Source organism: Neomonachus schauinslandi, chromosome 14 (assembly GCF_002201575.2).
Source record: "Neomonachus schauinslandi chromosome 14, ASM220157v2, whole genome shotgun sequence".
Classification (NCBI taxonomy): domain Eukaryota; kingdom Metazoa; phylum Chordata; class Mammalia; order Carnivora; family Phocidae; genus Neomonachus; species Neomonachus schauinslandi.
Genome location: NC_058416.1, coordinates 62,416,035 through 62,430,745, shown reverse-complemented (window position 1 = coordinate 62,430,745; position 14,711 = coordinate 62,416,035). Strand labels below are relative to the sequence as shown.

The 14,711-nt window shown below is 50.3% G+C and overlaps 1 protein-coding gene across 2 annotated transcripts in view; it reads left to right on the top strand.

Moving 5' to 3' along the window:
* IMPA2 (inositol monophosphatase 2) overlaps nt 1-14,711 on the top strand; it is a 42,798-nt gene that overhangs the window by 13,392 nt on the left and 14,695 nt on the right. For both annotated transcript variants that reach the window (XM_021683037.1, XM_021683036.1), the window contains exons 2-5: nt 1,041-1,174; nt 9,640-9,744; nt 12,025-12,070; nt 14,276-14,384. In XM_021683037.1, the coding sequence (XP_021538712.1) occupies nt 1,041-1,174; nt 9,640-9,744; nt 12,025-12,070; nt 14,276-14,384 (394 nt within the window). The remainder of the gene's footprint in view (nt 1-1,040; nt 1,175-9,639; nt 9,745-12,024; nt 12,071-14,275; nt 14,385-14,711) is intronic.

Genomic DNA, 14,711 nt, shown 5'->3' with positions numbered 1-14,711 from the left:
GCTCATGGGGGGCAAAGGATGTGGAGTCTGGGTAACTGAGTGACTGATGGTGCTTTGGGAAGAAATGCAGGATTTTGGGGTGGTAGCCAGTTTTGGAGGAAAGGTCTGAAGTCGTTTTTAGGTGTCCTGACTTTGTCGTCACGCTGAGGGAGACACTGAGTTGTTACAACAGACGGAAATGGAAAGAAAGGCCCAGGCTGGAGAAGGAGTGCTTTTTATTTCAGAGTAGACCTGGTCCTTCCCAAAGTGTCCTGTGACTGATTAACCACTCCACATGCCTTCCTGTTTGGGCCTTCCAGGGGTTTCTAGAGCTGGACTGGGCTGGGCAGAGAGGCACCGGGAGGCACCCTCCATGCCTCGCCTCTGTATTTGGCTGCAGCAGGTTTGCACTGGGTAGTCTGCCTGTGAGCCCAGACCAGGGGGTCAGCGAGGTGTTGGGGTCGAAGCCAGCCGGTAGGCGCATCCGCCCTGGCCGGTAGGTGTCGCCCTGACCAGAGCGGCAGGGAGAGCGTGCCTTCCTGGTAAAGTACCTCTTAACCTCTCCCAGGTCTCCCCATTTGAATGTTTATAATCTGGATTCAAGAGCATGTGATCCACTTCATGTGATGCGTAAAGTGAATTAGGGAAAATACGTTTTTACAATGAGAGCAAATTCTTGGGACTCTGGGGCCAAAGGTATGTTAGTTACATCATCTTACATTGGATGAAGGTTCATGCTCTTTAGAACCACTTCATGCTCTTTTTTCTCTTCCTTCAAAGAATAATTGCTCCACAAGTAGGACAAGCTTCAACAAGTTAGCCCGTCTTTCTGGTGAAAGAACAGTGGGTAGTTAGGCTCACTAGACGCCCCAACAGGAGCTCTTGGGTATGATGTTAAGCCCCCACGGCCTGCCCGTGATGGAAGCAGCCAGTGGCCCTCAGACCCATGCCCGCCACCCACTTTGTTCAGAGTTGACGCCCAGGAGGCGAGAGCATATTTGGAGGACCAGGCTGCTCATCCATTTCACTGCCTCCTGTACTTTTTTGTACTTTTATTTCAGATCATCAGAAAAGCCCTTTCTGAGGAAAAACGCGTCTCCACAAAAACATCAGCTGCTGACCTCGTGACAGAAACAGATCACCTTGTGGAAGGTTTAATTATTTCTGAGCTGCAGAAAAGGTTTCCTTCACACAGGTAGGTGTGTTCCTCCAGAAGGGACCCCGTTAACATGCTGCCATTGTCTGACGCGGGGTGCCATGCCGCTGGTCGCTGGGGGCAGATGTGAAACAGGGAGCCTCACAGTCGGCCTCCCGTGTTTTGATCGCATGGTAAACATAATGTTTTCATTCATCTTACTGTCATCTTGACAACGCTCACGTCAGTCTGTTACCTTACAAACACTGAAAAGGCTCCACTTCTCTAACATGCTCCGGCTAAGTGCTCTGCTCCCCTCTGCTAAGCCACTTGACATATTTCTGGGAGGACTTGGAGCAAGTAATGTTCCCTGCCTGTGTCTGCATGGTGGCCCCACGCAGACTTTCCAAGAGGGATGCGTCCCCAGGTCCACGTCTGTTGGTGCGGCCCTGCTGGTTCTCAGGGACGCGTTCTCCCCTGTCAGGCCAGCACATGTGACAGGGAAAGCTGCTCTCCACCCTAGAAGGCCCTTATGAGGACTCCACCTTCTCTAGAGCAGAAGTTCTTTTTTTTTTTTTAAAGGTTTTATTTATTTATTTGACAGAAAGAGACACAGCGAGAGAGGGAACAAAAGCAGGGGGAGTGGGAGAGGGAGAAGCAGGCTTCCTGCTGAGCAGGGAGCCTGATGCGGGACTCGATCCCGGGACCCTGGGACCATGACCCTAGCCGAAGGCAGCCGCTTAATGACTGAGCCACCCAGGCGCGCCCCCCCCTTTTTTTTTAAGATTTTATTTATTCATTTATTATTATTATTTTTTTATTTATTTTATTATTTTTTTTAAAGATTTTATTTATTTATTCATGAGAGACAGAGAGAGAGACAGAGGCAGAGGGAGAAGCAGGCTCCCCGCGGAGCAGGGAGCCCGATGCGGGACTCGATCCCAGGACCCTGGGATCATGACCTGAGCCGAAGGCAGACGCCTAACCGACTGAGCCACCCAGGCGTCCCTTATTTATTCATTTAGAGCAGAAGTTCTTAATGCTTTTGGGGTCACCATGTGGAGAATCCAATGCAAACCATTAATCTTTTCCTCAGGAAAATTCAGATATGTACGCAGCATTTTGCATCTAGTTCCAAGGGAACCCTAGACCTCAGAGGAATACTCCCCTTGAACTCTGGGCAAGGCAGGGCAGTCCTCAGGCCCTCCCTCACCCCTGGAGCTCTGCAGGAGAGAGTTGGAAATCCTCCTCCTGACAAGGGAGGGCTCCCTCTCCTCAGGGCAGGCTGCCTGTGGGATTGGATTTCTGGGTATGGATTGCTGATTACGGTAAGGTTCCATGTTTGATGGGCTTACACAGCAGAGACTTGGAGGGTGGTCTCCCTCAGCATCCGTCTGGCACAGGGTGGGCGCAATAGAGTTTTTCCCTGTGAATGATTAAATGAAAGAAGGGACAAGCCAGCATTCAAACATACCTCCTCTTTCCCCTGTTGTTTCCTCTTAACTGGTTAGGTCATCTCAGGGTCAAAATTCTCTCTGCCAATGGGTCGTGTTTGTTTTGTTTTGTTGACAACCTTTGTTTGTGAGCGCCTATTATTTCCTACTTCCTTATTCAGTGTGAAGTCAGGATTCCTGATACCTGTTAGGATATTTACAAGCTCTAAAACATTTATGATTTTTTAACTTTTTGAAACGCAAGTTAAATGGTAATGTCAAAAGAATTCTATAGATTGCTTTTATTCTTTGAGAGGAAAAAGGACACAGTAACCGACATGTTTCTGGTTGAGGAACTGTTTTGGTACTTGAGGTTTCTGTGGTATTGGCCCAGGTGGCTGTGGCAAAAGTGAGGGCTGGCTCGGCTCTGTGGGGTCCTGGTAAAGGCCTGGAGGTCACTGCAAGACTAGACATATTTATCAGGCTTCCGGAAGGTTTCAGTTAGATTACTCCTGAGAACCCCAATTATGGAATTACATACGTGCTGCATGTCTTGGCAGCAGTTGCTAAGTGGTTTGGGTCCACTCTTGTGTCAGTATGGGGCATGGATTCCACTTGCACAAGGTGTATTTAAATATTCATTGCTGCATATCCCTGGATAAAAGTCAGTGTGTTATATGAGTGATCGTACCTGCCCAGGCCCCCCCACCAGCCACCCCCACCCCCGCTCTGCCCTGCAGCCCGGGGTCGCCAGGGGATCGCCAAACTCGGAAGCCCCCTTAGAAAACCATTGACCCAGAGCAGTGGACCCTACCTAGGGTGTGTGCCAGGCCCACGTGGGCTTCTCCAACCTGCTAAGGCCAGGCCTCCTTCTCTGAAAAAGCCCTGGGAGAAGCAGATACACACACCTGACCAGGAATTCATGATTTAAAGTAGCAGTTCCCAAAGCGCCTCCAGCTCATACTGGCCAGGCTGGGATGGATGAGATGTGGCTGCCCCATGGTCACTTCTGGCTCTTAGCCACTTGCTTCTCAGCTCTGAGGGCAATACCAGGACTCGGGGAAGCCTGGATGTCCTTGTACTCTGCTCGGTTTGCCTAGAAAACTTAGGTAGATGAAATCATTTCTCAACATATCTATGCCAAGTGTGGAGTGGGTTTTTTTTTTTGGTTTTTGCCAATGACTAGGATTCAGAAGAATTTGGGAGCATTTAATTGTATTTTAGATCATAGACAAATTGATAAATTTGCAATGAGAAAACATTGCATACACATAGTAAAGTAGCGTATTGTAATTTTTCTGCATTCAGAACAATAAGTTAGCATAAACTGGCCTATCGTCTTTTTTTAGGAAGGACTCCCTGTTATTTTGAGCTTATGCTGGTCCCCATTTCTAGTCATTTATGAAACTATTAAAGAGTGCAACTGTTTTTTGTTTTTTTGTTTGTTTTTTTTTATTTAACAGAGATAGAGAGCACAAGCAGGCAGAGTGGCAGACAGAGGGAGAGGGAGAAGCAGGCTCCCCGCGGAGCAGGGAGCCCGACGTGGGGCTTGATCCCAGGACCCTGGGACCACGACCCGAGCCGAAGGCAGCCGCCCAACCGACTGAGCCACCCAGGCGCCCCAGAACAATGTTTTACACTATTTCAGGTTATTGAATTATGTTCCATGGCTTGAAAATGAATAAAAATCAACAAGATGAAGCCATTTAATAAATAATGGCATTCTAATAATGTGTTTTCACGGCTTGGTTAACGACAGAGATATTGTATAAAATCTTAGGCAGTGTTAGAGAAGTCTAGAAGTCCTTTGAATGGAATTACTGTTGGTTTTGTAGAACTCGTGAATACCAAGAGCAATACCATTGACGTGAAGAGGAGTCTCCATACAAGTCACCCAATGTCTATCGATGTCACTCCCTGTGTCAGACCATGGCGCAGACAATGGCATCTTTTAGCTAGCAGCCACCAAGTTATACAGGGAGATCACATGAACATTTCCTAAAAGTCAAAAAGTGATTGAAAATTACTAAAATGACTTAACAAATTATGCTACAAATTATATCACATGATTGGGAGTTTTATAATGTATAGGTTTTTTTTTTTTTTTAAGATTTTATTTATTTATTTGACAGAGAGAGACACAGCAAGAGAGGGAACACAAGCAGGGGGAGGGGGAGAGGGAGAAGCAGGCTTCCCACCAAGCAGGGAGCCCGATGCGGGGCTTGATCCCAGGACCCTGGGATCATGACCCGAGCCGAAGGCAGCCGCCCAACCGACTGAGCCACCAGGTGCCCCAAGAGTGCAACTGTTTTTTTAATAAAATAAGCAACAACTTGGCATAGGCTCCCTGTTTTATTATTTTATTGTACTCATTTCTGAAATCCAAAGTCTGTGTCCCCGATCTGGAAGATAGGAGTACCCGAGAACTCTAGATTTAAACTTGCTACTGCCCGCAACTTTGGAAAATCACCCATCACCCGTTCTCAGGGTCTCAGCCTCCTCATCTAGGACCGAGGCACCCAGCCAAGGTCATCATACGGTGGTAATGACAGAAAGCAAACCAGCAGGTCGAGGTGGACAGTTAAAGCACAGTATTGGCATTGACCACATTAGCTCAGTCTCCATTCAGGCCTGCCTTTGCGGGGTGCCTAAACCTGTTTTTAGTTGATGATTTTGAATTAGGTCCAAGTTCTGCAACTTTGGAAATAATTCAGTAGCATCACTGAACCATATTTATATACACCCTGTCCGTGTCCCTTTTGTCTGGGTTAGCGCAGGCAGAGCGGGGAGAGCAGCCCAGCCGCTCAGTACACCCAGCTGCCTCCTCTGTCCTGGTCTGGGCTCCCCGCAGCAGGACGCGGCCTTGTCCGTCGTGGTGACTCCCAGGCCCTGTGGCGTGCCCTGTGTGCCCTGGACTTGGAAAAAATATGTTCCTAGCCACCACCGGCTAACGCTTGCTTTCCACCACTTTCGCACTGTTTTGCGCCGGGCACTCATGTCATCGGGCTGCGGAGCCTGCTGCAATGGTGGCCAGGCCTAAGAGCATTAATTGGCTCCCTAGTGAACTGAAGGGTGACCCTGACCTTGTCACAGAATAAACAAACCAGCCAGGGAAAAAAGGCCTAAACACACTTGGCCGTCAAAATTATAAGGGTTTAGGGGCACCTGAGTGGCTCAGTCGTTAAGCGTCTGCCTTTGGCTCAGGTCACGATCCCAGGGTCCTGGGATCGAGCCCCGCGTCAGGCTCCCTGTTCGGCGGGAAGCCTGTTTCTCCGTCTTCCACTCCCCCTGCTTGTGTTCCCTCTCTTGCTGTGTCTTTCTCTGTCAAATAAATAAATAAAATCTTAAAAAAAAAAGTTATAAGGGTTTAGAGGGGGGAAAAAATTATAAGGGTTTGTTAGGACTCTAAGGAAAAAAAAAGTAGTTAAATTATGCAAAAAGATATCATTCTAACTTGTTACCAAGCTTTGAACCTTACCCCAGTTGCTGCTTTCCTCTTGTATGGTAGCTAGGTTTATGAAAAGGCCCTTGGGCGCCTGGGTGGCTCAGTTGGTTAAGCGACTGCCTTCGGCTCAGGTCATGATCCTGGAGTCCTGGGATCGAGTCCCACATCAGGCTCCCTGCTCAGCGGGGAGTCTGCTTCTCCCTCTGACCCTCCTCCCTCTCATGCTCTTTGTCTCTCATTCTCTCTCTCGCAAATAAATAAAGTCCTAAAAAAAAAAAAAAGAAAAGAAAAGGCCCTTGAGCTCCCTAAATTTAGGCACATGGCTTGTTTTTTTTCTATTTATGTTACGGATTTTATGTAGCTGTCCAAATGCTTTTATTAAGGTCTCTGTTATTTCACACCTCCGTCTGTCCAAGTTGATTTCCCCACTCCCTCTGCAGAGAGCTGAAGAATGTTCTCTCTGCTTCCCACATGAAGACAGTCAGGTTTCAGTGAATAAACTACATCCCTCCTCATATACCAGGGAGGTATTTTTGGTGCCTCAGAGGAGGGGACACGGGCCAAGGCCCTGCCCCAAAGTGTCACCCACGGGTGCGAAGCAAATAGCGAGGTGATGAACGTTCCTTCCCCCTCCGTTGACTTGGGCAGCTGAGTAGAGACAAGAACTCTTGGGCATGAATCCACTGCTGGGAAAGTCCAGGGCTCGGTGTGGTTCCTTTGAGTGCTTCCTACCCTACCAGAAATGCTGTGCAGGACAAAAGCTGTGTCAACAGGAGCATTGTGGGTGCTGCTTTGAACATGCTGCTTAGTGACCCTGTAGACCGCATCCGTCCCACCTGCTCACAGCAGCGCTCCGGGCCCTGCGCGTCCTGAGAAGCCACACTGGTGCGCGCGGGCATGCTCCCTGACGGGCGCGTCCGCTGCCAGCCCTGCAGAGATGCTCTTCCCTCTTCCTTCAGTGAGACCCCACAACTCTAGTAGGTACCAGCTTCCCACTTAAATCAGGTTTAAAAAGGAAGAAATTTCCACATTCCTCCTCAGTTCCTAGGAATTTATTTTTGGATGTGAGTTACTTCCATTTCTATCTTGACCTACTAGTAAGTCGTCTCACTGCTTTATCAACCTTGTGCCCAATTTAAGATTTGGCACTTGATCCCTATATGTGTGTGTTCTTAGGGTGTGGACCCTTTTCTTTGGAAACATAATCACAAGCCATTGCATGGGAGGAAAAGCATGTAGCTATAGAAGAAGACATTGAAAAGAGATGTAGTTCCTTAAGTCTTTGGCTAAGAAAACTTGGCAGAGCTCATGCCACGCATAATCATCAGTGATTCTGCGTGTTCATCACCTGCCTCCCCACCATGGTCAGGAGTCACAGCCTGCCCAGCTTGGCTCCTCCAATTTCATGTCTTTCCTGACGCCGTGTCTGCGGTGTAGACCTGCCTGCCTGGATCACATGATCCAGATGACCCAAAACTCCGCGGAGGGGAATGAGGGGAGGGGCACAGTTCCCAGCAGGAGGAGGGGACCAGGAGCGTGCATCCCTAGATTGTAAGCTTCTGGGCTCGGGCTGCTGGCCCAAGCTTTCTCTGCACTGCAGCTGTTTTTCAGGGGTTGGATTTCTCAGGCGCCTTTGTCAGTGCTGCCCGGCCCCAGTGCTCTGCCTCTCCTGCGGGGGTTTCTCCAGGGGCAGCAGCTGGGGCGGTGGAAACACATAACCGGAGAATGATACATGTTCACTCCTCCCGCACACGGACCGATTTCAGATCCTTTATCAGAGAGAGGGGGTAGACAACTCTGCGTGTGCATGGACGGCGTGACTTTCATAGTCCGTGAAATGGAAAGGGGTGGTCCCAGATGAGTTACGGGTCATGTGACGGTGCTGGGGGGACGAGCAGTGACATCAGAATGCACTGGTTCTTCTTTCTCAGTGTTGCAGTTGAGGACAGCACTTGAGATGCAGCTAGTGAGAGTAAAGAATTTCTTAGTTTTTTGAAATTGCATTTAATTTCAATTATTTAAATAGTTCGTTAATTTAAATTATTTAAATAGTTTGAACCAGTAGCTCATTGGTACCGTGTTGGGGCGGAGCAGTTAGAGGTTTCCAGCTCAGTGTTCTTTTTTTTTTTTTTTTTAAAGATTTTATTTATTTATTCATGAGAGACAGAGAGAGAGAGAGAGAGGCAGAGGGAGAAGCAGGCTCCCAAGGAGCAGGGAGCCCGATGCGGGACTCGATCCCAGGACCCTGGGATCATGACCTGAGCCGAAGGCAGACGCTTAACCATCTGAGCCACCCAGGCGCCCTCCAGCTCAGTGTTCTTATTGACAGTATGATGTCCATCTCATCTGCAAGTTCGTTGTTGCCACATCTTAGGACACCTGGTTCCTCTAGAGAAAGTGGTTTCCGGGAGCGCTTTGAAGCCGAGCAGGAGGGGCCAAGCAGCTGCCTGATGACCACAACTGACGACACACCAGATGCCACAGGAGGACAGATAAATGAGCAGGACTCATGTATCCTTCTCAGGACAAACATACTGTCTTCAGGCCTCCTTTTTCTCCAGTGTAGACTGGACATAGCATGAGAACCTGCTAGAAAGCTCTCCACGAGGCCTTGTATTCATGCATAGAACACGTTGGTTGCTCAGCACCTGCCGTGGACCAGACCCTGGTGACAAGGCAGTACACGGGGCGAAGGCCCCACTCTTGGTGGACCTGGGTTTGTTACGTGACAGAGACGTGGGCCAAGCACTCAGTGTGCCAAGCCCTGTTGAGTAAGCTTTCGATCGGGATGTGTTTTGCTTGTTTGGGTTCCTAACGGGAAATAGCTTGCTCAAGTGAGGATGGTTCCAAGAGTGCCTGTCTGCAGAGGCCTAATTGTAAAGGCAGGGCCCGGGAACAGGGGCCACTGTCGCTGGTGCAGGACAGCATGCAGCCTGAGTCCTGGGCTGGCTGTGTTCCTACAGGCTGGGGGGTACCAGAGCATGAAGGAGAAGGTGTGGCCCACCGAGGGGCTCCTAGGCCAGATACCAGGGTGGAAAGGGCCTCAGGAGATACGGCAGCTGCTGTTGAGCCCGGATGGTGGGCGGATACAGTTGTCACCTCGTCTTCAGTTCAGAGGAGGCCAGGCTGGGGACAGACCTGGGAGGTGTCAGCTGTAGGTGACATTCAGTGCCTCGGGTCCAGCTTCATTCCACGCCAGCCACAGCACCACTGGTGGGAGAGCTAAAGCCCGAGTCCTGGGCTCTGCTCCCTGGCCAGTGTTCCTCGTGCTCTATCATTTGTCTTTGGCCTTTTCTCCTCCAGACTAAAATTAGAGCAGAGTTTAGCTTTGCGTGATAAGGTCTGTTTCCCAGCGTTCTTCATTCTCATATTTGTCCCCCTGGCCCACTCACATGTCCTGATGCTTTCCCAAAACTCCTACATTGAGGTGTCACTTCATGTTTTCTAAGTCCTGCTGAGTAAGTAGGCTAGCAGACAGATCGAAAAGCAGATGATCCTTTACAGACTCTGCCTCTGTTTGACCCAGAGAAGCCAAAATGAAATCTCTGCTGTGTCTGCTTTGTCTTTGATGGGACCAGAAGCAGTTTGAAGCGCTTTGTCTTGAGTTCTTGGCGAGTTTTCTCAGGCTGAGCCCCTGCCCACCACAGGTTCATTGCGGAAGAGTCTGCAGCCGCCGGGGCCAAGTGCGTGCTCACCCCCAGCCCCACCTGGATCGTCGACCCTATTGACGGCACCTGCAACTTTGTGCACAGGTGAGCATCAGCACGGGCCGCCCCTGTTCTGGCCCTTAACCTGTCCTCTTCTCTAAGACTTTGTCTTTTCCAAAGCAGCATTCTTTGAGGCAGGAGCATATAAACAAACCGCTAGTAGGTTGATAGTCTCATTAGAAAGGTGGTCTGTATTGATCTTTTTTAAAAGGAGGTTCTCCTTCTGTGAGATACTCTCAGCATGTAGGAGATACTCATTTGTTTAAAACTGTTGTGTTTGTCATCTTTAAAATGTTGGGTTGAATTAACAAGGACCCCTTAAGGAAGCCCCTGGAGAAACGAGCAGGGCTATGAAACAAGCATGTGCAGCCCAGCAGCCTCAGGAGCCCGGGTGTAGACAGCAGCACCCGAGGGCTGGCGTTCCAGAGCTGCCCGTGGAGGTGAGAGTAAGCCTCATGCAGTCATGAGGCGGGATGAGGAACCCACTGGCAGCGGGCCAGGCCTAGTCTGACTGAACAAATAACAGCCAAAAAGCAGGAGGTTTCAGGGAGGTCAGAGAGGCCCTCGGGGGGAGGGGAGGCGAGCCGCAGCTCAGGGAGGTGATAGGGACGTGGCCTCGACTCCAGAAGCTCTGACCGGTGCGGGGGCTGTTGGGGCTGTCCAAGGACACAAGGGCACCGAAGGTGACCTGGTTTCCACAGATGGTTGGTTCTCCGACACGAACACACGTGGGGCCTCCTGGAGAGCTGGTTGGCACAGGTTCCGGGCCCCTCCCCGGGCCCTTCCAGGCCAGGCACCCCTGCGTGTGCATTTCTCAGCACACAGGCAACACCAGCAGTGCAGAACCCCACTCTGAGAGCCCCCTCCCCAGATGAGCAGGAAACACTCCGTTTCCTTATATAGAGTGAAAAAGTAGGAGCACAGCCAGACTAGGGTGGCCTTCGTTCCCGGTGCTGTGCTCTGTGTTTTGCATCAAATCGTGTGTTTATTTGTAAGTATGTAAAGTCATCCTGATCTATCGTGTTAATCATCACCCTTTTCTTAATGTGGCTTATCTTGAGAATTTAGTCGGTCATGCCCACACATTGCCTTTTGAGGCAATGGAATAGTGCCATCTGGTGACCGCAACAGCGTCAACAGACTAATGTGAACTAAAGTGTCACACACACACACACACACACACACCACACACACACCACACACACACACACACACACACACACCCGGGCAGAAATTCGGTGGAGCCTCAGGTCTCCCCTCATAGGTGTGTTTCGCTGAGTGAAGCTCCCGTTCTTCTGTCTCACTTGTCAGTGCTGGTAACGGGGACGGGGGCGCTGAGCCGTGTCATGCGGCAAAACCTGCACAGCCACCAGAGGGCCTCTTGTGGGCCCCAGTGGCCCTCAGCTTCCAGAACACCTTGAAGGGCCACAGTGCGGCGATCCTTGTGGCCTAAAGACATCAGAAGCCTTTGCCCACTGCAGCTCAGGTAGTCTGTTCATTCTTGGGTCCGGCAGCGTCAGGGCTGAAGCAGGTGGGGGCGAGAGCTTTCCCAGGTACTAAAGTGGAGCCTGGCGTGTGGTGTGTTTGCTCGGGGAGCCAACCACCCGATGACCATGCCGGCCGCCACAGCCTCAGTCCAGGCTTACCTCTGCGGAGGACTGGTTTCATAGTTTTCCTGTAGGTTAGAAGTACCCGGCTTCTCCTTCCTACTTGCTGGTAAGCTCTGCTGATCTTCACATAAAAGACAGATTATCTTGAAGAGGTACAGCAGTAGCAACAAAATCACAAAATAAAACCACGGGCAATCTGCGACGTCACAGCCCACCTCCGATGGCCTAGGCCTGCAGTTGGCCGCTTGGGAGCTCACTCAGGAGACAGGGTGGGGGGTGTTGTCACCCAGATCCGGCCTCTGCGAGGAGGCTATGATACCGCCTCCTGGGGGCCCCTCCTCACCTTACCGGGGACATGGGTCTGGCCTTTTTGGAGGTCTCTACTGTCCCTTTACGTCTCTGAAAACCGGACAGCTGATCATTAAAATCCCTCTCAGTTGGGTACTTGATGGTCATTGTTGAATTACAGCAGTCGTACACGACTTTCAGAATACTTCTTTCGGGTCAGCTGTCTTACACACCGCTAAGCCTCTTTGTCTTGGAAGCAGTTAGTGAAATTGTGGGAAGGAATTTAAAATGAACAAGCCCACCCGCACTGTAGAAAGGTCCTTCTGCACCTCCAATGACAATGTTGCATAGCCACACAGAGACTCCTAAGAGTTTGCATGAGACGGTTTACGTTCTAGAGTGTAAACCATTCTGTTTTTCTTTGCAGATTTCCCACTGTGGCAGTGAGCATTGGATTTGCTGTAGACCAAGAGGTATGTGGTGGATGGGTTCCCCGAGGCCGGTGGTCCTAAACCCCTTGGGCCTGGCTTAGCATCATCCTTTTCGGATTTGGTCCCCATACTCCTGTTTTTCTGTCTTTGTCATGTGCCTTAGTCATGACTAGTAAATCCAAGCATGTGTTTTTCAGATCCAGGAAAATAAACAAAGGAACACTGGTTTTGGGGTGTGTGGGTTTGGGGCTCCATGGCCAGCCCACCCCCGTGGTGGCAGGCCCTTGTTGCCCCCATGGTCTTTCTGTGATGCTACTAAAGAAGCATGGAAAGGAAAGTTCTGAGCAAATACTCCACATTAGTCCCCCTCTGACCCCTGGGGCGTGTGATCTAGTCCCACACAGAAGAAACTCCTATTTTTGGAGGACATTTTTAATCCCTGTCTTTCATTAGTTCTTCTCCATCTTTCCCCAGCTGTTAGCCTGAGAACACGACTGCCTCAGGGTTCCCATCACCCTTGGAGCTAAGCGACAGCATGAGACCCACATCAAGGGCATTAATCAGTTTAAGCAGCAATGCTGAGGAAAGACTTCACTTCTGTGCAGTCACCATAGTTACATTTAAATAGGACTGGGGGTTCAGTGTTTTCCAAAAGCAGCCCTCCACTAGGCACTGTTTTCTCGTCTTCATCCTCAACACTAGCAGCGATTTCCCTGGCATGGAGACCCAGGGATATTTATACCTGCATAAAAGGTGAAGGTGAAGATACATAAGAATTTTAATATCAAAATCTGGTTAAGGAGTTACATGCTCACTTGTTTCTCTGTTCGGTGTCATTGAGACCAAGTAGGAGGTTGAGCTATAAACTCAGAGGGTGAGACTCATGACGGCATGTCCGTAGCTGGGTGGGGAGGACAAAACTGCGGTGGGCGGGCAAGGTCTCTGGAGGCGAGGCCTGCAGCTCCGATGGGCCTGATGGGCCTGGTGTGAGTGCGTGCAGGTGGGCCGGGCGTGTAGTGGAGGGCTCTCGTCAAGGGGCGCATTCCAGCCTTCCTCACCGTTTTCTCCTTCTGGCAAAGGCCTCCGGGCCACCCGACCACCCTGGGGGCACAGGGTCTAGAGGCCCGCATGGTTCTAGGACAACTCTGATTTGGAAACCCCCTTAAAGCCAGGGTGGTGGGAAGGAGGGAAGATAGTTAAGTGTTGCTGGAAAGCTGACTGAATGATCCTCCCCAGAAATAAACCCTTTTCCTGCATTGTCAGGGAGTCCATTCCACTGTGGTCGAGCTCACCCCAGGCTAGCCGAGACTCTTCCCCAGAGACTAGGCCCGGGTCTCTCTCCATTTTCCAGCGAGACGAAAACATGGCCAACCCCCAGACCACACACACTTGCCCCTGTTAACCCCGAATAGTGACGAGTCAGTGGAGGAAAGAAACAAAGCACAGGAGTGTAAGGCAGCGTTTTTTTCCATGCTCGCCTCTTCTTTTTACTGTTTGCGACTGGGAGGCTGCTTTCTGAGGTGTTTGTCACCTGCTGTACGCAGCGTGGCAGTGGTTTGGCGCCCCGCCTGCTCAGCGCCGCGCCCCTCCTTGGTGAATCACCTCTCCTGCTTGGCCGTCCTGGAGTCCGAGTCCATAGGCTTTACAGGTGTATTCTTAATTCTTCACACGTCAGCAACTTTGAGGGTTTCTATGGGGGTGCGTTAGTCACAAGTAGCCTTCCCCAGCCCCCACCCCCCAAAACAGAGGCCTTTCTGAAGAGTTAAGCTTTTTCAGTAACTTCCAGTTACTAATGTTTGATTATGAGGTTAATTTTTTTTTTTTAAGATTTTATTTATTTATTTGACAGAGAGGGAGATAGCGAGAGCAGGAACACAAGCAGGGGGAATGGGAGAGGGAGAAGCAGGCTTCTTGGTGAGCAGGGAGCCCAATGTGGGACTCGATCCCAGGACCCTGGGATTATGACCTGAGCCGAAGGCAGGCGCTTAACGACTGAGCCACCCAGGCACCCTATGAGGTTAATTTTTAGTAAAGCTGTATTCGTTTTAATACATTTTTAAAGGCAGTTTGCTTTCATGTCCGGTTTTGAACCGAGACACTAATTTTTTTTCCAACTCCCTTTTGAAAGGTAGTTTCCATTACATTGGTCATAACACCTAGAATCCTTCCCCTTTGAATTACTGTGTTACTGTCTCTGTCAAATTAGTGAAGCATGTTTGTTTTCCGTCCTGCCCCTGCACCCCGCAGCTTGAATTTGGAGTGATTTACCACTGCACAGAGGAGCGGCTATACACGGGCCGGAGGGGCCGGGGCGCCTTCTGCAATGGCCAGCGACTCCGGGTCTCCGGGGAGACAGGTGGGGCTTCATGCGGCTCGTCTCCACTCCTTTCAGAGTGAGAAGTGTGAATGGAAAATGCCAAAATCACCATCCTGGGAGACGGTGCTGGAACTCCCCTGCTGAGGGTTCAAGTTCTTTAGGGACATTGCATCCCTGAGGACCTGGAAAGCCAGCCAGTTCTGGGTCTTCATGTTTTTGTGGATGTGGCCAGGAGCTTTAAATAGTCTCGTTCTGTTTTACCCTCAAATATTTCAGCTTTCATGCTCAGAGAAACCCAGTCACCAGTATGGTTTGGTCTCTAGCAATCCAAGGACAAGGGCAGAGTCAGAAGCATGCTTGGGCCCT